This window comes from Rhinoderma darwinii (assembly GCF_050947455.1).
Source record: "Rhinoderma darwinii isolate aRhiDar2 chromosome 1 unlocalized genomic scaffold, aRhiDar2.hap1 SUPER_1_unloc_4, whole genome shotgun sequence".
Classification (NCBI taxonomy): domain Eukaryota; kingdom Metazoa; phylum Chordata; class Amphibia; order Anura; family Rhinodermatidae; genus Rhinoderma; species Rhinoderma darwinii.
Genome location: NW_027461668.1, coordinates 840,377 through 866,916, shown reverse-complemented (window position 1 = coordinate 866,916; position 26,540 = coordinate 840,377). Strand labels below are relative to the sequence as shown.

The 26,540-nt window shown below is 42.5% G+C and overlaps 1 protein-coding gene across 1 annotated transcript in view; it reads right to left on the bottom strand.

The window, feature by feature from the left end:
- Positions 1-503: 503 nt before the first annotated feature.
- The window catches only part of LOC142673168 (uncharacterized), a 43,280-nt gene continuing 17,243 nt past the window's right edge, over positions 504-26,540 (bottom strand). Inside the window, exons 7-10 of the mRNA XM_075847179.1 lie at positions 11,709-11,872; positions 11,071-11,244; positions 10,865-10,988; positions 504-2,420 (exon numbers count right to left, since the gene is read on the bottom strand). Of these exons, the coding sequence (XP_075703294.1) occupies positions 937-2,420; positions 10,865-10,988; positions 11,071-11,244; positions 11,709-11,872 (1,946 nt within the window). The 3' untranslated portion in view covers positions 504-936. The remainder of the gene's footprint in view (positions 2,421-10,864; positions 10,989-11,070; positions 11,245-11,708; positions 11,873-26,540) is intronic.

The window sequence follows — 26,540 nt, the reverse complement described above, 5'->3', positions numbered from 1 at the left end:
AGGGCAATAAATATTCAGTTGTGTTTCTCTGGTAAAAACCTTCAGTATTACAGGAAAAATGGATTAAAATAGAATTTCTGCAAAACAAAATGAAATTTGCAAATTTCCCTTCCACTTTGCTTTAATTCCTGTGAAACGCATAAAGGGTTAAGAAACTTTCTAAATGCTGTTTTGAATAATTTAAGGGGTGCAGTTTTTAAAATGTGGTGATTTGTGGGGGTTCCTAATATATAAGCCACTTCAGAAGTGATCTGGTCCCTTAAAAAAATAGGCTTTTGAAATTTTCTTTGAAATTAGAGAAATTGCTGCTAAATTTATAAGCCTTGTAACGTCCTAGAAAATAAAAGGATGTTCAAAAAATTCTGCCAATCTAAAGTACACATATGGGAAATGTTAGCTAGTCACTAATGTGTGGTATAACTATCTTTCTTACATGCAGATACATTTGAAATTAGAAGATGCTAATTTTTTGCAAATTTTCTCTAAATGTTGGTGTTTTTCACACAAAAATATTAAATATATCGACCAAATTTTTGCACTAACTTAAAGTACAATATGTCACGAGAAAACAATCTCAGACTCGTTTCGATAGGTAAAAGCATTCCCAAAATATTTCCACATAAAGTAAGACACGTCAGATTTAAAAAATGAGGCTGTGTCATAAGGTCCAAAAGTGGCTGTGTCCTTAAGGGGTTAAATAAATCTCACAAAGTGACACATCGGATTTTAAAACAATGGGTCTGTGTTTACAAGGCCATAATTTGCTGAGTCACCAAGGGGTTATTGTCTGTGAATAACCTGGTGAGTTAAAAATATTTTTTTTCCCTCCTATAGCTTTTCCCACATTCCAAACAAGAATACAGGATTTTTTGATGCAATTTTTTTGATGAGTTGTAACATTTTATTTCATGTAAAATATTTTCCATATATAGAACATCAAAATGTCTTCTCCCCTCTGTGAGTTTTCTCATGTTTAACAACAGTTGGTTTATGTGCAAAACTTTTCCCACATTCTGAACATGAATACGGCTTCACTCCTGTGTGAATTCTCTCATGTGTAACAAGATTTGATTTATGTGCAAAACATTTCCCACATTCTGAACATGAATATGGCTTCTCTCCTGTGTGACTTCTCTCATGTGTAGCAAGAATTGATTTTAGTACAAAACATTTCCCACATTTTGAACATGAAAATGGTTTCTCTCCTGTGTGAGTTCTCTTATGTGTAACAAGGTATGATTTTTCTCTAAAACATTTCCCACATTCTGAACATGAATACGGCTTCTCTCCTGTGTGAATTCTCTCATGTTTAACAAGACTTGATTTATCTGGAAGACATTTCCCACATTCTGAACATGAATACGGCTTCTCTCCTGTGTGACTTCTCTTATGTGTAACAAGACTTGATTGATCTGCAAAACATTTCCCACATTCTGAACATGAATATGGTTTTACTCCTGTGTGAATTCTCTCATGTAAAGTAAGCTGTGCTTTAAGTCTAAAGCACTTCCCACATTCTGAACATGAATACGGCTTCAGTCCTGTGTGAATTCCCTCATGTTTAACAAGATTTGATTTGATTGTAAAACATTTCCCACATTCTGAACATGAATACAGATTCTCTCCTGTGTGAGTTTTCTTATGTGTAACAAGATATGATTTGCGTGTAAAATATTTCCCACATTCTGAACATGAATACGGCTTCACTCCTGTGTGAATTCTCTCATGTATAACAAAGTATGCTTTTTCTCGAAAACATTTTCCACATTCTGAACATGAATATGGCTTTTCTCCTGTGTGAATTCTCTCATGTAAAGTAAGTTGTGATTTTTTTGTAAAATATTTTCCACATTCTGAACATGAATGTGCATTTACCCCTGTGTGAATTCTCTCATGTAAAGTAAGATCTGCTTGATCTCTAAAGCACTTCCCACATTCTGAACATGAATACGGCTTTTCTGCCGTGTGATTTCTCATATGTGAAACAAGATTTGATTTTGTTGTAAAACATTTCCCACAATCTGGACATGAAAATGGTTTCTCTCCTGTGTGAATTCTCTCATGTGCAACAAGATTTAATTTGCGTGTAAAATATTTCCCACATTCTGAACATGAATACGGCTTCTCTCCTGCGTGAATTCTTCTGTGCTTATAAAGACCTGAAATTTTTGTGAACGGTTTACCACATTGAAAACTTTTACCCCCTTCCTGAGCTGCACATGTGGTAACAATCTGTGATTGGTCAGGAGAAGGTTCCTCATGATTAGGGGAATTATATGATAGATCTTTACTGTGAAGTCCTGGATGTACATTAAGGGCAATGTGTTTTTTTCCTGAAGACTGTTGCTTGATATCTTCATCTTCTACTTCATAATTTATCGAAAACATTAAGTTTCCCTCAGAGTTCTTACTGGCATCTTCTGTTAGGATTAAAAATTAATTTTGTGATTTTTAGATTTTTCAAACCACAAAGTAGACAACTTTATGACATATTAGGCTGCGTGCAGGTTTTTTTTTTTATATAGTCAATCAGAAGTGGATCCAGCAGGAAGGAAAGGTTTGAGCCATTCCTTTCAAAACCAGCACTGGAGTTGGCTCAAAAAAATTCACCAAATACTGCCACAGAAATTGAATTGCCTAATTCCAGCCTTATAAATCTTTCAAAAACACTTTAAATGGACAATAATTTTTAATGAAAAACTTGTGTTAATCTAATAGTATACCTGATATCTAGGAATTTTGCTACTTTCGCTCTTTAAAAAATGTCTGCATTATCCTTGCAAAGTCTGTATAAAGTAACTGCCACTAGGTGACTCCTTTTCTATAACTTGTTGTCGACCTGTGGTTGTTCTACAAATTCAGTCCCTAGTTACAGAGAACAGTAGACATGCAGAAAATGGGGATGCCTCTCTCTGCTAAAGCTCCCTGTACTCATAGCCTACCTGAACTCGCTCATGTATTCCTTGCAGTAGCGTATTGCATCTGTCTGCTTTGTTAAAGATTTTTTCTGAATTTCCAGCATCTGACTCCGATGTGCACTTTGTCCTAGATATCTAATGTTTGCTGCAAGTATTTCTCAATAATAACTAAAAAGCTGCATGTACAGAGTTCTCACCCCACACTAAAAATATGTCTTTTGCAGAGAATTGCAGGAAATCGTGGCATTATGCCTTGACTTTATAAAAAATTGCGGCAAAATTGAACAGTTTTGCTTTTATTTGCAAGAATATTCAAAGCTCTGAAATGCAGGTACGATATCATAACATTGTCGGGTACTGGGGAGCATGACTATTTTGAGCTATTGATGGCCTATCATGAGGATAGGCCATCAATTTTTAAGGGCTGGACAACCCTTTAACAAACCTCCCATTTCACTTTCTAAATTCATTATTACTTACCTGTGGTAACATCTTCTGGAATTTCCTCCTCCACTCCACTCTTATACGGTTGATCGCCGATCACCCATTCTTCTTCTGCATCACCCTCCACTTTCATATTAGTCAGATCATCCCCCTGATTTCACATATGTAACAATTCAGTACAATACAGCAGAGAGTGCGAAGAATCTAACAGATCAACATAAGAAACCACCAAAATCTATGACCACATCTATGACCGCAGGACCAAAATGGTCCACACACCCCTATATAGTTCTGGTATAGAACTCAGCTTCATCTACCGGATGATTCTCTGGGACATTGTGATTTTCCTCTGGACAATCCTGGGAATACAGAGGACAGGGACATCTCTCCTACTGGATCCATCTGTAGGAATCACACAGTGACTAAATCCATGACTACTGTATATATATATCAGACACTTCCCTCAACACTTCTATGCTTATTGATCAGAGCCGAAATGACAATGTTGTGCTTCTCACCAACTGCGCCGCGGTCCCAGTGCTTTGTAAGCCGCAGGCCTATTGTATCGTCCGCGATCGTAGACCTCAGACTTCTATAATCATGCAGATGTCTTCCTCCCCAGAGATGCCAGCACATGCGGCCGTCCTGTCCTGCAGTAACCACTGGGGTGTGCACAAGCTCATTTCTGGCCTTAATGGGCCAGAGAACACACATGTTTTAGATTGACTGATTGCTCCCATGGTCACCATGGACTATAAGAAGGGCCCTGCCCATTCCTTCATTGCCTGAGCGTTGTTGTGTTACCCGTGTTAGTCTTTGCAAATGGTCCCTTAGTGTTTTCCAGTTCCCAGTTTTCCTGTTCATGCTACCTGCATCCCGTGCTACCTTGTTCCTGTGCCGTAGAAAGTTGGAGTCGTGTTGTGTCGTATAATACGCCTGCTGTATTTTGCCACGCCTGGTGTCTTCCTGCTGCCAAGGTCCCATCAGAGCTTGCCATCGCTACTGTCTGTATTGCCACAGGTACCCTTATTCGAACAATTGACTTTGCCTTGGTATCCCGTTTGGCCAGCTGCTATCCCGCTACGGCAGGACGGCCCAGTGGGTCCACACCCATCATGACAGTAAGCTCAGGCGATGGACCCGCTGGTCAACCCAAGGCCATGACGACGTCACAAGTGATGTGAGCGGATATGCTAGACCTCCGGTCTCGACAGGACCAACTCCTCCAGGCGTTGAACATTATTGCACATTGGCTGGATGTGCAAGCTGCAGTTTCCCCAGCACCTGCTCCTATTGCCTCTGCTGTTTCTCCTACTACACCTCCGGGCAGTACTGACCCTCCGACTACATGCCCCAGTTGTGGAATGGAATTCTGGAGAGGTTCTCCAGTGGGGTCCAAGTGCCTCAACCGCTGCCTGGGGAACATCCATCTGGCCCAGCCTCCCCAGCCTCAGTCATTGGCAGGATTGCCTTCTCAATATTCAGTTTGCGGATGTTTTTAGCAAGAAGGAGGCGGAGACTCTGCCCCCACACCGGGTGTATGGTTGCCCAATTGAATTGGTTCCTGACACATCCCTTCCCCGTGGAAGGGTATACCCTCCCTCCTTGCCAGAGACTCAGTCTATGTCCGCCTATATTAAGCAGAATTTGGAGAGGGGCTTCATACGAAAATCCTTCTCCCCGGCCGGGTTCTTCTTTATCAAAAAGGACGTATCTCTTCAACCCTGCATCGACTACCGGGGTCTCAACCAGATCAAAATAGATATCCATTGCCAGTGATTTCTGAGCTTTTTGACCGCATACGAGGAGCCAAGATTTTTTCTAAACTAGACCTGCGTGGGGCTTACAACCTAGTCCGGATTCGCTATATTTAACACCCGAGACGGGCACTATGAATACCTGGTGACGCCCTTCGGTCTGTGTAACGCTCCCATGGTCTTCCAAGAATTTGTTAATGACATCTTCCGTGACCTCCTCTATGTCTGTGTTGTGGTCTATCTTGATGACATCTTACATTTTTATCCAGACCCGACGACTCATCAGAGACATGTCCGTCAAGTTTTGCTGAGATTAAGGGAGAATCGCCTGTATGCCAAGTTGAAGAAGTGCGTGTTTGAGAGAAATGCTCTACCCTTCCTGGGCTACATCATCTCGGATAAAGGCCTCAAGATGGATCCTGAGAAGGTAAAGGCCGTCCTGGAATGACCACATCCTCAAGGCTTAAGGTCCATACAGCGTTTCCTGGGATTCGCCAATTTCTACCTGCAGTTCATCCCAAACTTCTCACTGGCAGCTCCCATCTCCACCCTCACCAAAAAAGGCATGAACGCCAAGGTGTGGACTCCAGTAGCGGAATCCGCATTTAAAAGCCTGAAGAGTGCCTTCACGTCAGCCTCTACCTTCCATCATCCTGATGTATCTCGACAGTTTTGTTACTCTAAACTTTCTCTTCTGCAGAGCGCAACTACTCAATTGGGGATCGGGAGATACTGGCCATCAAATTGGCCCTGGAGGAGTGGAGACATCTACTAGAGGGTGCAGTCCATCCCATCCTGATATTTACTGACCACAAGAACCTCACCTATCTCCAGACGGCCCAATGACTGAACCCCCGTCAAGCCAGGTGGTCGCTGTTCTTTGCCAGGTTCCAGTTTGAGCTCCAGTATCGCCCTGCCGATAAGAATGTGAGGGCCGATGCCTTGTCCAGGTCATTCGAGATAGAGGACAACATGGAGTCTCCACAAAACATCATTGATCCGTCCTGCATTATCTCTGTCAATCCTTTGCAAGTAAGAGACAACCCTCCGGGGAGGACTTTTGAGCGCTTGGCAGACAGAAGAATCCTTCGCTGGGGACACAGTTCTAGACTGGCGGGTCACGTGGGTGTCCGTAAAACACGAGACCTGATTGCCAGTCATTTCTGGTGGCCCACGCTGCCCAAAGACATCATGGACTTTGTCTCGTCCTGAACGATGCGCGCGGCTAACAAGGTTGCTCACTCCAAGCCTGCTGGCCGGCTCCAGCCGCTGCCTGTGCCCAATGCTCCCTGGCAGCATATAGCAATGGACTTTGTTACGGACCTGCCTCCCTCTACTGGATGCAGTGCGGTCAGGGTGGTTGTGGACCGATTCTCGAAGATGGGTCATTTCGTTCCGCTGACCGGTATACCTTCTGCCTTTCGACTGGCCGACGTCTTCATCCAACACATCTTCCACCTGCATGGCTTACCTCTGCATATCGTGTCGGATCGGGGGCTTCAGTTCACTTCAAAGTTTTGGAGAACCCTCTGCAAACTCCTTGATGTAAACTTGAACTTTTCCTCAGCCCAGTCCAATGGCCAAGTCGAGAGGATCAAACCAAATCATGGAGAACTATCCACGACACTTCATCTCCAGGCAGCATGATGACTGGGTGCAGCTTCTTCCTTGGGCCGAGTTCTCCTATAACAACCACACAAGTGAGTCTACCGCTTCTACACCGTTCTTTAATGTCTACAGTCAACAGCCACAAATTCCTCTCCCTGTGTAAGCTACGTTCCAGGTGCCTACAGCTGACTCTGCATTCAGGGACTTCCTAAAAATCTGTCAGCAAACCTGATCCTTTACTCTGCTGGCGGTCAGCCGCATGAAGCGAAGGCAGACACAAGGAGAAGAGAGCCTCCCCAATTTCTTCTGGGTACCAAGGTCTGGCTGTCCTCATGCAATATCCGGCTGAGTGTGCCATCGTGCAAATTCGCTCCCAGGTTCCTCGGACCCTTTGAGATCCTCCAGCGGATCAACCCGGTCTCTTATAAGCTTTGGCTGTCCGATATCCTACCCTCAGAATCCCCAACTCCTTTCTCGTGTCTCTTCTGAAGCTTGTGGTCCTGAACCGCTACTCTAAGACTCTTAGCCCTGTAGTTGCCCCCAGCGGTTCTGCCGATGTATTTCAGGTAAAGGAGATCTTGATTCAAGAGGAAAAGCCTTTTACTTGGTGTATTGGAAGGGGTTTGGTCTAGAAGAGAAGTCCTGGGAGTCAGAGGAGAACCGAAACGTCTTCCCTCATTAAGAAGTTCCTCTCTCATTCTGGCCCCAAGAAGAGGGGGCATACTGTAATGTCCGCGGTCGCAGACTCCTATCATCCTGCAGATGTCTTCCTCCCTAGAGATGCCAGCACATGCGGCCATCCTGTCCTGCAGTGACCTCTGGGGTGCGCACTCAATCTAATTCCCGGCCTTAATGGGCCAGAGCACACACGTTTTAGATTGACTAATTGCTCCCATGATCACCCTGGATTATAAGAAGGGCCCTGCCCCTTCCTTCATTGCCTGAGCTTTGTTGTGTTACCCCTGTTAGACTGCCTTCTACTCCACCATAGTATTCAATTGCATTTGTCTCCTAAGGATGTGAATACACCTGAAATCGCCAGCACACATGGGTCCTATTATTAGAGCCCCGTGCCAAACAAAAGAGTACCAGATTGTTGACCAGGAACAATACTCCCTGCTTATATGGGAAGTCAAAATTTACGAGAGGGAACCCACGGTCAGACAAAGTACCTGTAAAGAAAACAACTACTCCAAGATTCCTCTCTACAAGGGATGGAAAACCACTGAGGTGTTGGAGGAAGCGCTATAGTTATAAACCTCCAAGTTTAATTTCCCTGGTGCTGTTATGGCGGATGGGGAAAAAAATAATATTTATGAATACATTTACCAGTAATTGGTTTTCTGTGAGTCTATGAGAAGAACTACACTGTCCTCCTCCATATATACACTGATCATCCATAACATTAAAACCACTGACAGGTGAAGTGAAGAACATTGATGATCTCGTGACAATGGTGCCTGACAAAGGGGGGATATTAGACACGAAGTGAATAGTCAGTTCATTAAGTTAATGTGTTTGAAACATGGAGAAGTATAAAATTACAAAGGACAAATTGGTCAGAGTATCCCCAAAAACTGCCAGTCTTGTGGGGTGTTTCTGGTATGTAAAGGTTCGTACCTACCAAAAGTGCTCCAAAGAAGGACAACCGATGTACCGGTAACAGGGTGATTGGAGGTCAAGACTCAATGTGCGTGAGCTCATCTGGTCCCAACCCACGGAAGGGTTATGTACGACAAATTACTGTAAGGCCTCGTTTACACGATCGTGATATACGTCCGTGCGACGCGCGTGCTTTTCACGAGTGTCGTACGGACCTATATAAAAGTCTATGGGGGCATGCAGACAGTCCGTGAGTTTTGCTCAGCGTGAGTCCGCTAAAAAAAAACAACTCACGACATGTCCTAAATTTGTGCGCTGTTCGCGCATCACGCACCCATTGAAGGCAATGGGTACATGAAAATCACGCGCACCACACGGAAGCACTTCCGTGGGATGCGTGTGATTCGCGCAACAGCAGTCAAAAGTATGTTTGCAAACAGAAAACACCACGTGCTTTTCTGTTGACAAACATCCAAACGGAGTGTCATCATGATGGCGGCTGCGTGAAAATCACGCAGCCGCGCATCATACAGGGCTGACACACGGAGCTGGTAAGTGCCTTTTGTGCACGCAAAACGCCGCATTTTTTGCGTGCGCAAAACGCACACGCTCGTGTAAACCAGGCCTGAAAGTCACTGCTGGCTATAATAGTAAGGTGTCTGTACACGCAGAGCATCACAGCTTACTGCTTATGGGCTGTGTAGCCGCAGACCAGTCAGGGCGCCCATGCTGACCCCTGTCCACCACCAAAAGTGGCTACAATAGGCAGTATCAGAACTGGGAAATAAAACGTGACGTGGTCCGATATATCCTGTTTTCTTTTACATCATGTGGACGGCCGGGTTATGTCACTTACCTGTGGAAGAGATGGCAGCAGGATGCATTATGGGAAGAGAAGCCGGTAGAGGCAGTGTGATGATCTGGACAATGTTCTGTTGGTCCCAGAATTCATGTAAATGTGACACGTACCACCTACCTAAACATTGTTGCAGACAAGTAACCGTTATGGCAGCGGTATCCCGAACGGCAGTGCCCTCTTTCAGGAGGATAATGCCCCCTGACAAAATGCAAATATTGATCAGGAATGGTTCAAGGAGTTGACTTGGCTCCAAATACCCCAGATCTCAATCCGATCGATTATCTGTGGGATGGTCTGGAGAACAAGTCTGATTCATGGAGCCCGCACCTCACAATTTACAGGACTTGAAAGATCTGCTGCTAACGTCTTGTGCCAGATCTCATGGAGATGTCACATCTCCATGGGTCAGAGCTGTTTTGGCAGCCTGAGGGCGACCTACACAATCGTAGGCAGGTGGTTTTAATGTTATGGCTGATCAGGCTAGACAGAGAGAGACATTTTACATAGTTAGTGGGTTAAACAAGGTCTAAGTCCATCAAGTTTAAACTTTTTAGACTGACAAATCCCAATTCATCCAGAGGATGACAAAAAATACTTTATAGAGGACTTGTCGGCTCTCCTCACACGTCTATTTTAGTGCATAATTGTATTCCCCGTGAATCAACAATTCTGGAGCATTTTTTCTCAGAACTATGCACCATGCCGTTCCTGTTATTCCTACTGGAAATGTAAGATTAAATTCAGAAAAGCGTGTTACCATTCCCTTTGGGAAATAGTCGTGTCCCTACACCTTCTGATATTGTCAGCACTGATTGGACATTGTCTATATGGACACGCCCCCAGATGGTAACACACTAGATGTCAAATCATTCATACATTTCTAGGAGGAATAACAGAGGAACAGCACAATAAAAAGTTCTAAGAAAAGGTGATGTATAATTATTAAATTATGGGATATGCAAGTATTTAATTTACACAACGAATCCCAGTAGATCCAGAGGAAGGTAAAAAACAATCTTTACACGACAAAGACCCAATTCTACATAAAGTAGAAAATACCTCCCTGCCCCGGCTGACAATCGAACAGATCCCTATTCTACATTACTACCACTGACCCTGTGTATTGTGTCTTAGGGTATGTGCAAAACACTAATTACGTCCGTAATTGACAGGCGTATTTCGGCCGCAAGTACCGGACCGAAAACAGTGCAGGGAGCCGGGCTCCTAGCATCATACTTATGTACGATGCTAGGAGTCCCTGTCTCGCAGCAGGACAACGGTCCCGTACTGAAATCATGTTTTCAGTACGAGACAGTTGTCCTTTGTTATATCTGGACATGATTGTCATGTCTGCTGTTCCCACATCAGTCGCAGATCATTTGCTGGTTATATAAGACTATGTTCACACATGGAAAAATGGTGGCAGAAATTTCTGTGATTGTCCAACTCATCTGATTGTGGTTAGTAAAAATTAATTTACCTGATGCAGAAAGAACAACATTCAGTTATATAGAAACTTCCACTACAAATCTGTGACCATTCTCTAGTGCAGCCCTGCAGCAAAGCAAGGAGCGTGTGATCTGAGATCAGGAATCACATGTCTGTGTATACTGCACATGATGAAATTAACACTTCAACAAAAAAATTAATATATAAATTATACATCTATATCTCACCTTGTGATGTGCGTGGCCGGTAGTTCTCCATCATGACCTCCTCGTACAGATTCTTGTGTCCTTCTAGATACTCCCACTCCTCCATGGAGAAATAGACAGTGACATCCTGACACCTTATAGGAACCTGACACACAATGATACAGTCATTACCCAGACACCTCCAGTGCTGTTACTGTAGAATTTCCCAGCATTCCCAGCAGTGTCACCTCTCCAGTCAGCAGCTCCGTCATCTTGTAGATCAGTTCTAAGATCTTCTTCTCATGTATCCGGGAGTGAGGGGGAGGCTCTGTGATGGGGCTCTGACTACTGCTCCATCCTCCTGACTCATGGATGATGGGAGTCGTACAGTCACCCGATGTCTTCTTCACTATTGTGTACTCCTGTGTATGGAGAGAGACACTTAGAGAACTGAACACAGTATTCCCCCCTCAGTAGAAAGAGGGAGATTGTGACCCCGCTGTATAGAGCTCTAGTGACCCCACATCTGTAATACTGGAGACCTCACCAACAAAAAGACATTGAGAAAATAGAACGAGGCCAAAACTAAAAAGGAAATAATATTGAGGGCATCAAGCTGCACCATGTGCTCTCCTCCTGCCGTCATCTCCTATGTTTCTATATAGTCATCCTGATCCTCCTGGTTCCTGGTCATTCTCATTACTCTACAACATTACTATTGCTGCATTGGTGACATGACACATAACTGACCATATTGGTGGCTGATCTTCAGCTTCTTGACGTCACTTGGAAGGTCTGGACGCTGTTATACAGGACACTGGATTCTTCCTATTATGTATTGTCCCTTCCCTATGTGGGACTTGTTCTATAATATAGAAAAGTTTACCTCTCCGCTCAGCAGGTAGATGATCTCCAAGGTGAAGTTTAATATTCTTCTGCTCATCTCATTCCTGTCCTTGTCCATCCTTGGTGGGTCATTCAGGAGAAGGAACGTTGTGGAGGAGAAGATGAGAAAACTGGAGGATCTGGAGGATCTAGTACTGCAGACGTCTTTATGAAGAAAGGAGAAGATGGAAATCATACAGGGGACAACATCATGTGTGACATACAGAACCTCACTTATTGATCATTGGGAGAAATATTTTCTCAGAGCCGTCACCACATGGATTAACCCCTTCCCTACATTCGCCGTATATATACGGCGCACGTTGGATGGGGGAAAACGAGCGAATGTGTCGGTTGTGTGTTGCAGCTAACACTTCAGGGTAACGAGAGGGATTTCAAAAGCGAACGCGGCATTTAAATTACTAGAAACAGGGGGTGGCCCCGTTACGTTCCAATGGCCCCCCACGCGACGCGATCAGGGGGCACCGTTGGATAGAATGGCAGCCTGAGGGCTTGATGAAGGTCCCCAGGTCCGCTATCATATCGTGCAAGAGATCCAACGATCACTGGTTAAAGTCTCCTAGGGGGACGAGTAAAAAAAAAATGTGAAAAACAGTAAAATAAATAAAAAAGTAAAAAAAAAAGCCCCTTTTCCCATTTTCCCTCAAGCACAATGTAACAAAAAAATAAAACAAATTAACATAACTGGTATCAACGCGTCCGTAAAAGCCTGGACTATTACAATATGTCATTATTTAGTCCGCACCGTGAACGCTGTAAAAAATGTAAACCATCAGAATTGCTATTTTTTGGTCACTTTATCAACAGCAAAAAACAGAAAAAAAAAATATAGCTCGCCCAGCAAAAAAAAAAAAAAAGCCCTCATATCGCTCAGTCAACAGAAAAAGAAAAAACTTATGGCTCTCAGAATATGGTGACAAAACTCGAATTTTATTTTTAACAATCAATTTTTTTTTCTTGTAAAAGTAGCAAAACATAATAAAAACCTAAATAAATTTGGTATCGCTGTAATCGTATTGACGCGCAGAAGAAAGTTAACATGCCGTTTTTACCACACGCTGAACACGTAACGACTAAACTCCCCAAAAGATTAAGGAATCGCTATTTTTTTCCTATTCCATCACACAAATAGTTTTTTTCCAGTTTCCCACTACATTATACGGCAATTTTGAATCCGAAAAATTACTGCGGCGGGAAAGGGTTAAAAGGGTATTCCCAACACGAACATTTCTCCCCAGGATATGCCAGAAACGTCGGATAGATGCGGCTCCACCTCTGGCCGTGCTCGGCTGTTTCTGGAACTCCTATACAAGTCAATGAAGAGTCGTGAACATGTGTGGTCACCTCTCCATTCATTCCTCAACTGGATGTAGTCATCACCTAACCAGGCGGGTCGGGGGACCCCAGTTCTCCACATAGAGATGGGACCCCATATATCAGACACTTGCAACATATCTCTCAGGTGAGAAGAGTAAAATGAAGACATCCCCCCCCCCCCCCCCCCAGGCGATGAAGACCTGACTCCTGACACATGGCGGATACTGGGGAGACTTTGCTGACATCTCACAAGACGTGGTGCACACTATGCAGTCAGCGTTTGATATAAACTGTGAGGTTCTGCAGCAGCTGAGGTCACATTATATATAAAGGAAACATGCAGTGTGATTTCTTATCATCATGTTATAGCGCAGGTGGAGCGGAGCAGAGTGATTCATTGTTTTGTGGGATAAGATTCTGTATAAACTTGTATTTTACTAATTTAACCCCTTCCTGCACAGAACATTTACCGCTCAGGAGTTGTTCACAGGCTATAGGGAAGTCCGGACACCTGCTGCAAAGGTTGGAGATCTGAGAGAACTACGATTATAACCGTTTCACCCCTTCGATTCTGCGGTCAATAGTGACTGAGGCATCTAAGTGTTTGGGGGGGGGGGGCTCCTCTGTAAGTTCATCCTCGCCTCGAGGTTGTGGACTAATGATGAGTTGTCAATTTCAATTGTGTAGAGAGGAAAAAATAACTTCACTTACAAAATGTTTTATTATGGATTTTTTTTTAAACTATAAATAATTGTTTTCACCCCAAAAATAATGACCGGACTTATGAATTACGATGTTTTACGACTTCTTTCAGCGTGAAGTTTAAGGAGTTTAGAAACATTATTGTAAAGTGTCTTCCCATTTGCGGTCAGGACTGGATGACATTATTCGGGATGGTGTAAGAGTTATTGCAGAGAGACCCCAACACGAGGACAACGTCTCCCCCGAGTTTATGTGAGGGTGAAATACGGAGTCAGACTTGTCTCACCACTGAAGGTTATTTCCACCGTGGTCATAAAAAGCCGATCCTGGAATAATGACAAAGCTACAAATAGTTCTTCGTCTTGTACAGATAACGGGGTCACTAGTAAGACAGATATAGATTATAACACATCACGTCATTTATCTCATCCGCTCTATACCAATGTCAGGTTCAATATGTCGGTTGCACAACATTAATGGTGCGAATACATAAACCTCTTCTAGACCGTACCAAGAAAGTCGCCAGTAATCCATCAGTCATGTCCAAACACGGCCATCCCCATGACAACACTGAATGTCATGGTGCGGGAGAGAAGTATGGGGAAGGTTTACAGAATGGGCGATTTTACCGAAAAAAAACTAGATTATTTTCAACCCTATAGACGATTTTCGATTTTAATCTCGATTTTATTATTTTTAGGAGTAATTAACCCCTTAGTGACCAGCCTATTTTTTGCCTTCATTACCAAGCTAGTTTTTACATTTTTAAACCGTCTCATTCAATGAGCTATAACTTTTTTATTTTTGCGTCGACATAGCTGTGTAAGATCTTGTTTTTTGCGGGACAAGTTGCATTTTTTAATAGCACCATTTTGGGTTACATATAATTTATTAACGTTTATTAATATTTTTTAAGGGGGGACGAAAAATCAACAGCAATTTCGCCACTCTTTTTTGTGTCCTAAATTTATACCGTTCACCGTATTGTATAAATAACACAATAACTTTATTCAGCGGGTTGTTACGATTGCAACGATACCAAATTTATATACAATCGAAGAAAGGAACTGCAGCACTCAAGTTAATCTAAAGAAGTGTATTTGATTTATTCACCAATCATAAAAACACTTGCAACATTTCAACTCATGAATGGGTCTTTATCAAGCGCACCAAATGTATCGTTTTCTTGTGTTTTACTACTTTTACACAGTAAAAACCCTTTTTTTTTTCAAAATGACTTGTTTTTGTGTCTCCATATTTAAAGAGCCATAACTTTTTATATTTTTGTGTTGATGCAGTTGTATGAGGGCTTTTTTTTGCGGGACAACTTGTATTTTTTATAGGTACCATTTTGGAGTACACGCAACTTTTTGATCACTTTTTATCAGATATTTTTTAAGGCAGGTTTCACAGAAAACAGCAATTTTTGCATTGATTGTTATTTTATTTTTTACGGCGTTCGCCGAGCGGGCTAAATAATGTAATAACTTTATAGTTGGGGTCATTACGGATGTGGCAAAACCAAATATGTGTAACTTTTTTTTTGTAACCCCTTAACGCCCTATTACTCACGGGCGGTGGGGTTAACGCGAACTGACGTACTATTACTTCATCACGTTAACAGGGTACTGTGTCTGCAGACACAGTTTTAAAGCAGTGACAGCTTAACGATACCACTGCTTCAAGGCCAGGACCAGAGCTAGCCTCCGATCCGCCGATTAACCCCTTAGATGCAGCCCTCAAAACCGAGCGCTGCATCTATGGTGTTTACAAGCAGATCGGAACTCTGCAATGAAATTGCAGGGTTTCTGATGACTGCTCCGGCAGACCGGAAGCCTAGCAATGGCCTCCTATCTGCCTAGAACAGACGCATGCTAGGTCCCACCCAGAGGCGGGGCCTAAAAGTCTTCCGGCCGCAGTAACAAAATCGTGCAGGCTCAGAAGCTGAGCCTGCGACATCAGCCGCTGGTGTCAGCTGTATGTTACAGCTGACAACATGCTGTAACGGCAGGGAACGGAGCTAGCTCCGATCTCTGCCATTAACCACTTATATGCCACGATCAAAAGCGATCGCGGCATCTTAGTGGTTTGTAGAGATCGGCATCAACACGACGTGATCGTGACAAAGCCGATCCTTGCTATGGCAACCGGAGGCCTAATAATGGCGTCCTGGTCTGCCACGTACAATAGCCCATTAGGCCCCGCCCACAGACGGGACCTAATAGGCTTGCTGTCAGAGAATGACTGACAGATCTAATGCATTGCACTACGTGGGTAGTGCAATGCATTAGAGTAAAGATCAGAGGTGCAGGCCCTCAAGTCCTTTAATGTTATTTTTCCCGCACGGTGAACACCGCAAAATAAAAACAATAAAACAACAATGCCATGATCATAATGTCCCATATACCCCCAAAACAGTAGCAATAAAAACTACAACCCGTCCCGCAATAAACAAGCCCTTACACAGCTTTTTTGACTGAAAAATAAAAAAGTTCTGGCTTTCCGAATATGGCGACACAAAATGTGAAGAGTGTCCAAAGCGAATAAGATCGGGCACCATTTATCAGTGCGAAACTGGCCACATATCTCTGAAATATTATTTATTTACCAAATTATTATACCCCCTTATTATACCCTGATGTTCTCAGCAGATTACATATGCCCCCACATTATATACTAAAATACCAGCAAAACCCCTAAACAGAACTACCAAGCAAAATCTGCGCTCCAAAAGCCAAATGGCGCTCCCTCTCTTCTGAACCCTACAGAGTGCACAAACAGCAGTTTACGTCCACATATTGTGCACTAAAATGGCATATCGGCGGAAAATGTAAATTTTCACTTTGCACCATCCGCTACGCATTAATTATTAATGGAAGAACACCTGTGGGGGCAAAATGCTCACTACACCCCTTAAAATGCCTCAAGGGGTGTCGATTCCAAAATGGGGGTCACTACTTGGGGGTTTGTTTTACTATTTGACCTCGGAGACCTGCAATTGTGGTCCAATGCTGTGAAAATCACCAAAATAGACCTCAAATGCGCATGTTGCTCTTCACTTCTGAGCTCTGTAAAATGTCCAGGCAAATGTTAAATGCCTTGAGTGGTGTAGTTTCCAAAATGGGGTCACTTCTTGGGGGCTTCTACTGTACTCTGGTACCTTAGAGTTTTGCAAATGCAACATGGCGCCCAGAAACCAATCCAGCAAAATCTGCATGCCAAATAGCGCTACTGCCTTTCGGAGCCCTGTCGTTTGTCCAAGCAGCAGTTTATGACCACATGTGGGGTAATTACGTACTCTGGAGAAATTGCTTTACAAATGTTGGGGTGCTTTTTCTCCTTTTATCCCTGAGTAAATAAAAATAATCTACTTTTTAGTGAAAAAAATGCTGATATTAATTTTTACGGCCTAATTCCAATAAATTCTGCAAAAGACCAATGCTTACTATACCCCTAGAAAGATTCCTTAAGGGGTGTAGTTTCCCAAAAGGGGTCACTTTTGGGGATTTCCTACTATTTTAGTCCTGCAGGCACTTTGCAAACGTGACAGGTCACCCGAAAACCATTTGAGCTCCAAATGGTGATCCTTCCCTTTTGACCCCTGCCGTGTGTTCCCTTTTTGACCCCTGCCTGCCAGAGTTTATGACCACTTATGGGGTATTGCCGTAATCGAGAGAAATTGGTTTTCAAATGTTGGGCTGCTTTTTCTCCTTTATGCCGTGTAAAAATTGAAAATTTCAACTTTTTATTAGAAAAAAAATTTGATTTTCATTTTCCCAGCCTAATTCCACTAAAGTCAGCAGAAAACCTGTGGGGTCAAAATGCTCACTATACACCTCGATAAATTCCTTGAAGGGTGTAGTTTCCCAAATAGGGTCACTTTTGGGGGGTTTCCACTGATTTCATCCCTCAGGAACTTTGCTAATGTGACATGGCACCCAAAAAATCATTGCAGCAAAGCTTGAGCTCAAAAAGCCAAATGGTGCTCCTTCCTTTCTAATCGCTGCCGTGTGTCCAAACAGCAGTTTATCACCACATATGGGGTATTTCCGTAATCGGGAAAAATTGCTTTTCAAATGTTGGGTAGTTTTTTTCCCCTTTATGCCTTGTAAAAATTAAAAATTTCTACGATATATTCAAAATAATGTATATTTTAATTTTCACGGCTTCAGTCCACTAAATTCAGTAAAAACACTGTAGGGTCTAAATGTTCACTATACCCCTTGATAAATTCCTTGAGGGGTGTAGTTTGCGAAATGGTGTATTTTTGGGGTGTTTTCACTGTTTTGGTATCACAAGACCTCTTCCAACGGATATGGTGCAAAAATATATTTGAGTAAAAAGAAGGCCCCAAAATCCTCTAGGTGCTCCTTTGCTTCGGAGGTCTGTATTTCAGCGAATTGGGACACTAGGGCCACATGTGGGATATTTCTAAAAACTGCAGAATGTGGGCAATAAATATTAAGCTGTGTTTCTCTGGTAAAACCTTCTGTGTTACAGGAAAAAAGGATTAAAAATGTAAAAAAAAAATTACATTTGTACATTTCATCCTTACTTTGCGGCAATTTATGTGAAACGCCGAAAGGGTTAATAAACTTCCTAAATGCTGTTCTAAATACTTTGAGGGTTCAGTTTTTAAAATGGGGGTGATTTATGGGGATTTGCATTGTATGGGCACCTCAAAACCACTACACAACTGAACTCATCCCTGTAAAAACAGTCTTTTGACATTTTCTTGAAAATGTGAGAAATTTCTGCTAAAGTTCTAAGCCTAAGGATGTTCAAAAAATGATGTCAATCTAAAGTAGACATATGGGAAATGTTAATTAGCATTTAATTTGTACGATATTACGATCTCTCTGAGGGTATGTTCACACGCAGTGATCAAAAACGTCTGAAAATACGGAGCTGTTTTCAGGGGAAAACAGCTCCTGATTTTCAGACGTTTTTGTAGCAACTCGCGTTTTTCGCTGCGTATTTTACAGACGTTATTGGAGCAGTTTTTCAATGGAGTCAATGAAAAACCGCTCCAAAAACGTCCCAAGAAGTGACATGCACTTCTTTTTCGCGGGCGTCTTTTTACGCGCCGTATTTTGATCGCCCGTTAGCGTCAGATCGCCCGTTAGCGTCAGATCGCCCGTGTTAGTTTAGTCAGATCTAGTCAGCGTCAATTTAGTCAGTGTTAGTCATCGTCAGTGTTGGCGTCAATTTAGTCAATGACAGACCGCCTATCAGCGTCAGAACGCCTGTTCGTGTCAGATCGTCCATTAGTCATCGTCAGACCGCCTGTTCGTCAGCGTCAGTTAGTCTCAGTCAGTTAGCGTCCTTCAGTTAGCGTCAGTCAGTGTGTGATTGTCAGGTAGTCATTGTCTTTTTGCAAGTGTAGTTTAGTGTTAGTCAGTTATAGTGTCATACAATAAAAAAAAAATTTAAAAATATATTAGTGTACGTTAGTGTTAGTATTTAGCGTTTTATGTAAAAAAAAAAAAAGTTCTATTCTACATTTTTTTGTATACACTTTCTACAGTATACAAGATTACATAAACCTTTACTATACACAAAAATAAAAAATGGCCCGCAAAACATTTTCTGCATAGGAGGCGTATGAGATGCTGGCATCGGACACAGATACTGCGAGTGATGTAGGGTCCGCTTTTGTGCTGTCCTCTTCCACAAGTGACACTGAGGAACCTCCTCGCAGTCGCAGGAGGGTTAGTGTTCAGGTTACACCTGCACCTGAACCTAATTGGTTGCCCCCAACCTCCTACACCCCCCAAGTACCGGACTTTACTGCTGCTGCAGGGGTCCAAGTCCAGGCAGCAGCGGTGTCTGAAATTGAGTTTTTTCGGACAGCATTGTGGACAAAATTGTTGAGCAAACTAATCTTTGTGCTCAACAATTTATTACTGCCAACCCCGGTAGTTTTTATGCCAGGCCATACAGGTGGCATCCCACCGACAAAGCAGAAATGCTGCAGTACTGGGGATTGGTCCTAAATATGAGCCTAACAAAGAAGCCATCAGTGAGGGCCTATTGGTCCACTGATATTCTTTACCACTGCCCCTTATACCGCACCACAATGCACAGGGCTCGTTTTGAGGCAATACAGAAGTTTTTGCACTTCAATGATAATTCCCAGTGCCCCCCCCCCCAGGATCACCCAAATTTCGATCGACTCTATAAAATTAGACCCCTTATTTCCCATTTGGCCCAAAAGGTTTCCATGTCATATACCCCTGGAAGAGAAATTGCTATTGACGAGTCCCTGGTGCATTTGAAGGGAAGGGTGAAGTTCAGGCAGTATTTGCCCAACAAACGTGCCAGGCATGACATCAAGATCTACAAGTTGTGCGAGTCGGAGTCGGGCTACACACATACTTTTAAAATATACGAGGGAAGAGACAGTCAGATTGAACCCCCAAACTGTCCACCCATCCTGACCACAACTGGGAGGATTGTCTGGGACCTCCTGCACCCACTGTTTAATCAGGGGTACCACTTGTATATTGACAACTGGTACACAAGTGTACCCCTGTTCAAATGCCTGGCGGAACAAAAACCGGTGGCATGTGGGACGGTCCGCAAAAACCAGAGACCGCTCCCAAAAACCCTTCTCGGCCAACCCCTGCAGCGTGGGGAGAGCAGGGCGGTCCAAGGCGAAGGGGTCCTATTTTTGAAATTCAAGGACAAGAAGGATGTGTTGATGCTAACATCCATTCATGATGCCACCTGCTCTCTTGTCCCTGTGCGTGGTGCAACACCCACCACCACGTCACGGCCTGTCTGCATCCAGGCATATAACAAATTTATGGGGGGAGTGGACCTTTTTGACCAGATGCTCAAGCCGTACAATGCCATGCGGAAATCAAAAATTTGGTATAAAAAACTTGCGGTGTACTTTATCCAAATGGCATTGTACAACTCCTTTGTAATATACAGGAGCACTGGTCAGGAGGGGACATACCTGGAGTTCCAGGAGAAGGTAATCAAATCCCTTCTCTTTGGGAATGTGGCAGAGGTAGGAGAAAGTTCTGCCTCTGCAAGTACGGATGTCCCCAGGATAGTTCCAGGGCAGCAATTTCCTGGTGAATTGCCGCCCACCTCAAAAAAAAGCCACCCCCAGAAGAGGTGTCGTGTCTGTGCCAAAAGAGGCATAAGAAAAGACACGACATACCAGTGTAACACCTGTCCCACCCACCCTGGACTGTGTATGAAGGAGTGCTTCCGGATATACCACACCTCTCTGGATTTCTAAATTTTATTTTCATCTGTCCCTTTCATTTTTAATTTTCGGCCCTTTCATTTACAATTGCCGGCCCTCGCATTTACCATAACCATTTCACCATTTAAAATGTGAACATCCCCATAACAAAACTAAAAATTCCCATTATACCCCTAGATGAATATCTAGGATTTGTAATATGGTGTAGTATCTGCACAATTTTTTAGGCCTATGCAAACATGACATGTGCCCAAAAATCATCCAAGTAAAATAAGGCCTCAAAATCCTTGTGATGTTCCAATATTTTCTGTCCCTGACCATATGTCCAGCAACAGAGAATTAGGGCCAATTTGGGGGTATTTCTAAACTCAGAAGAAATATCCCGATAAATGTTTAGGTGCTTTTCTTCACTTGCATGCTCTGTGTCTGAAAATTTTGTCCTATAAATGAAGCATTTGTCATATGTTCTTTTTCACGCCAGATATCCACAAGATTCTGCAAAAAAACTATGGGGTTAAAAAAGTGATCACACCACTAGAAAAAAATTCCTTGAGGGGCGTAGTTTTCAAAATGGGGTCACTTTTGGGGTGTTTACACTGTTTTGGTCCCCCACAGTGCATTGCAAACGCGAAATGGCACTAAAAACTATTCTAGCAAAATCTGCGCTCCAAAATCCAAATGACGCTCCTTCTATTCTGAGCCTGTGGGTCCAAACAGCAGTGTATTACCACATATGTGGTATTGCCGTAATCGGGAGAAATTGCTTTACAAATTGCTTTTTGTCCTTTATTCTTTTTTAAAATCTAAAATTTCTATGTTTTTTCAGAAAAAATGTAGGTTTTCATCTTCACACACGAATGCAAATAAATTTTGCAAAACAACTGTGGGGTCAAAATGCTAACTATACCACTAGAAAGATTCATTGAGGGGTGCAGTTTCCAAAATGGGGTCACTTTTTCTCTGTTTTTACTGTATCGACAGCACAAGAACTCTTCAAATCTGACATGGTGCCTAAAATATATTCTAAAAAAAGGAGGCCCCAAAATCCTCTAGGTGCTCCTTTGCTTCTGAGGCCTTTGCTTCAGTCCGTTAGCACACTAGGGCCACATGTGGGATATTTCTAAAAAGTGTAGTATCTGGGCAATAACTATTCAGTTGCATTTCTTGGGAAAAAACCTTCTGTGTTACTGAAAAAAATGGATTACATATGAATTTTGGCAAAAAAAAATGAAATCTGTAAATTTCACCTGTAGTTTGCTTTAAATCCTCTGAAATGCCTAAAGGGTTAAAACACTTTCTGAATGCCGTTTTGAATACTCTGAGGGGTGCAGTTTTCAAAATGGGTTCATTTATGGAGACTTTCTAATATATAAGGCCCCTAAACTAACTTCAGAACTGAACTGGTCCCTGAAAAAATAGCCTTTTGACATTTTCTTGAAAATATGAGAAATTGCTGCTAAAGTTCTAAGCCTTGTAACGTCCTAGAAAAATAAAAGTAGGTTCCAAAAAACGATGCAAATATAAAGTAGACATATGGAAAATATAAACTAGTAAGTATTTTGTGTGGTAATACTATTTGTCTTCCAAGCAGAAAGATTTAAATTTCGAAAAATTTAAATTTTGATGGTTTTCACAATTAAATATTGAATTTATCGACCAAATTTTTTCACTAACATAAAGTACAATATGTCACGAGAAAACAATCTCAGAATCGCTTGCATAGGTAAAAGCATTCCAGAGTTATTACCACATAAAGTGACACGTCAGATTTGAAAAATCGGCTTAGTCCTGAAGGCCAAAACAGGCTCAGTCCTGAAGTGGTTAATAAAGAAGTTGAATAATAATGGTCCCAGCACTGAACCCTGGGGTACACCACTTATAACCGGGGACCATTCAGTGTAGGAATCATTGAGCACAACTCTCTGGATACGGTCCTTGAGCCAATTCTCAATCCAATTACAAACTATACTTTCTAAACCTATAGGCCTTAATTTACCCATTAGACGTCTATGGGGGACAGTGTCAAATGCCTTTGCAAAGGCCAAAAACACTAAATCCACAGCGGCCCCTCTGTCTAGGCTTCTGCTCACCTCTTCATAAAAACAAATCAGGTTGGTCTGACAACTTCTGTCCTTTAGTAAACCGTACTGGCTGTCACTTATACTACTATTTATTGTCACATAATCCTGTATATAGTCCCTCAATAGCCCCTCAAACATTTTCCCCACGATGAATGTTAAACTTACTGGTCTATAATTACCCAGGGAAGACCTAGAGTCCTTTTTGAAAATAGGCACCACATTTGCCCTGCGCCAGTCCCTTGGCACTATACCAGTCACTAGACAATCTCTGAATATTATGAAGAGGGGGAGAGAAATAACTGAACTAAGCGCTTTAAGAACTCTAGGGTGTAACCCATCTGGTCCCGGGGCCTTGTATACATTTATTTTATTTAACTTAGCTTGGACCATATCTGCATTCAGCGAATTCAGTAAATCAACTGATATATAAACCGCACTGGCACCGGAAGCTGCTCTTTCTTCTGTTGTATATACAGAGCCAAAGAACCCATTTAGTAACTCTGCCTTCTCTTGATCCCCTGTGACCAACTCCCCATTACCACTATTTAGGAGTCCTACATATTCAGACCTTGGCTTCTTTGCATTTATATACTTGTACAATTTTTGGGGATTTGTTTTACTATTATTGGCCACCTGCCTTTCATTTTGCATTTTTTGCTGATTCTATTACTGTTTTTGCAGATTTTATTAAGCTCTTTATGTTTTACAAAGGCTACAGATGTACCCTCAGATTTGTATTATTCAAATGCCCTTTTTTTTGTCATATATTGCCCTTTTTACAAAAGGTGTAAGCCACGTGGGGTTTAATTTTAGTCGTTTATACTTGTTACCTATAGGAATAAATTTTGCACTATAAATTATACAAAGTGGATTTTAAGATCTCCCATAGATCATTTGTACCTTTATTTGACATTAGATGTTTCCTGTCTATGTCCTGAATTGTAGCCCTCATGCTGGGGAAATTGGCCTTCTTAAAATAATAGGTAAAATGTAACTATATTGTGGTCACTGTTACAGAGGTTTTCACGAACATTGACATTCCCAACAAGCTCTGCATTATTAGAAATGACCAGATACAACAGAGCTTCACCTCTAGTCGGGTCTTCCACAAACTGGCCCATAAAATTTTCTTGCAATAGGTTGAGGAAATTTCTCCCCATCGCAGTTGAAGCCAAACCATGATACCAATTAATATCCTAGTAATTAAAATCTCCCATTATCACTACAGTACCCGCCTGTGCAACCGCTCCATCTGTTTATATAGCTGACCTATCTCCTCAGTTATATTGGGGGGTCTATAGATTACACCAAAAGCAATTTTTTCAGTGTTTACCTCCCTTTGTAATTCCACCCACAAGGTTTCAATCTCCTCACAATCTTCACCCACTATTGTCTTTCACACTCAACTTCATATTACTTCTCGCATACAGACATACACCACCGCCTTGATATCACTTCTCACATACAGACATACACCACTGCCTTTCCTATTTGGCGTCTTTCCGAAACAGTGTAAAACCCTGTGCCCAGTCGTGAGAAGAGTCTAGCCATGTTTCTGCAACACCAACTAAGAGTCTGGACATGCTAGGAGTTGTAGTTCTCTCATCATATCTCCTCCCTGTAATGTCCTCTGATATTCCATAATAATATCCTGGACATGCTGGGAGTTTTAGTTCTCTCATCTTATACCTCCTTCCTGTAATGATATCACATAACAGTCTGGACATGCTGGGAGTTGTAGTTCTCTCGTTATATCATCTCTCTGTAATGTCCTCTAATATTCCATAACAGCCTGGGAGTTGTAGTTCTCTCTTCATATCTCCTCCCTGTAATGTCGTCTGATATCTCATCGTAACAGCCTGGATATGCTGGGAGTTGTGGTCCTCTCCTCATATACTCCTCCCTGTAATGTCCTCTGATATCCCATAATAGCAGCATAGACATATTGGGAGTTGTAATTCTCTCTTCCTATGTACTCTTCTATGTAGGCCATTGTTTATTCTGATGTTGCAGCAGATTTTCTAGATTCTGATTTGGCCAAGAAGTTGTGGATTATCCCTGCACCTCTGGAGAAACCCATCGACATTTGTTCGTTGGATGGTACTCATGTGTCTGGAGGATCGGTAAGATGCCGTACTCCTGGTCTGAAATTTTCAGTAGGAAGTATCCACTGTGAGACTATTTCTCTTCTGTTAGTTCTCTCTCCTCCTATACAATTATTTTGGGGTATCCTTGGTTGTTCCTCCATAATCCAGTGTTTGATTAGACTTCAGGAGAATTAGTGCAGTGGGAAAGTTTTGTTCAGGGAGAGGTTTTACTTCCCCCGATTCTAGTCGCAGTCACCAGGGTCTGCCTGTTAAGTATAGAGAATTTGTGAATGTTTTGTGACAAAACTGCTGATCTTCTTCCCCCTCATAGAGAGTATGACTGCTCCATTGATCTAGTTCCACGTTCTAAAAACCTTAAGGCGGACGCCCTTTCTCGCAGTTTTCTACAGCAACATGTGGAGACACCTGTACCTTCTTTCATCATTCCTCCTGATAAAATGGTGACAGGGCCAACAAAGGATATTTCTGATTTACTCTTGCAGGCTCAGTCTCAGGAACCTCCAGAGAAACCCGCCCAACGCTTTTTTTTTTCCTAGTGACCTTAGACCTGCTGTTCTTTTAGAGATTCATGGCAGTAAGTTGGCGGGTCTTTCAGGTATCACTAAGATGTGTAAGACCATGTCTCGATCAGTTTGGTGGCCAGATATGCGGAGAAATGTAGAAAGGTTTGCTGTGGAATGTGACATCTGTGCTCGCAATAAGACATCTACAGCATTACCTTTTGGTCAGTTAGAACCTTTGCCAACTCCCAGGAAACCATGGACACACATATCCATGGACTTTATTTTCAAGGTGACCAGATCCGGGGGGAGAGATACCAAATAGGTTGTTGTAGACCGGTTCAGTAAAATGGCCCATTTTATACCCTTGTCTGGCTTGTCCTCTGCCGATAAGCTGGCTACTCACTTTGTTCAACTAGTGGTGAGACTTCATAGTATTCCTGAAAATATTGTATCTGATAATATTGTATCTGACATGGGTTCACAGTTTATGACTCAATTTTGGAAGGCCTTTGTGCAAATGTAGGTATTGATTTGGGTCCTCCGCCACCTATCATCCACAAACCAATGGTCAGACAGATAGTGAACCAGACATTAGAGCACTATCTCCGGTGTTGTTTCAGATTTACATGATGATTGGGTCCAGTTTTTGCCATGGGCAATTTGTTTGTAACAATGTGTCATGCATCCACTAATGTCTCTCCATTTTTCTGTAACTATGGTTTTCACCCATAGGCATCTTCATTTACCGTCAGTGCGGGTTTTGACATTCCATTGCTCAGACTGAGGATTAAGATGTTGAAGTAAAACTGGAGTAAGGTCCATGGGGCTTTGGGCTCAGCTGCCCTTCGTGCTAAATGCAAGTTTGCTCGCCACCGCAGG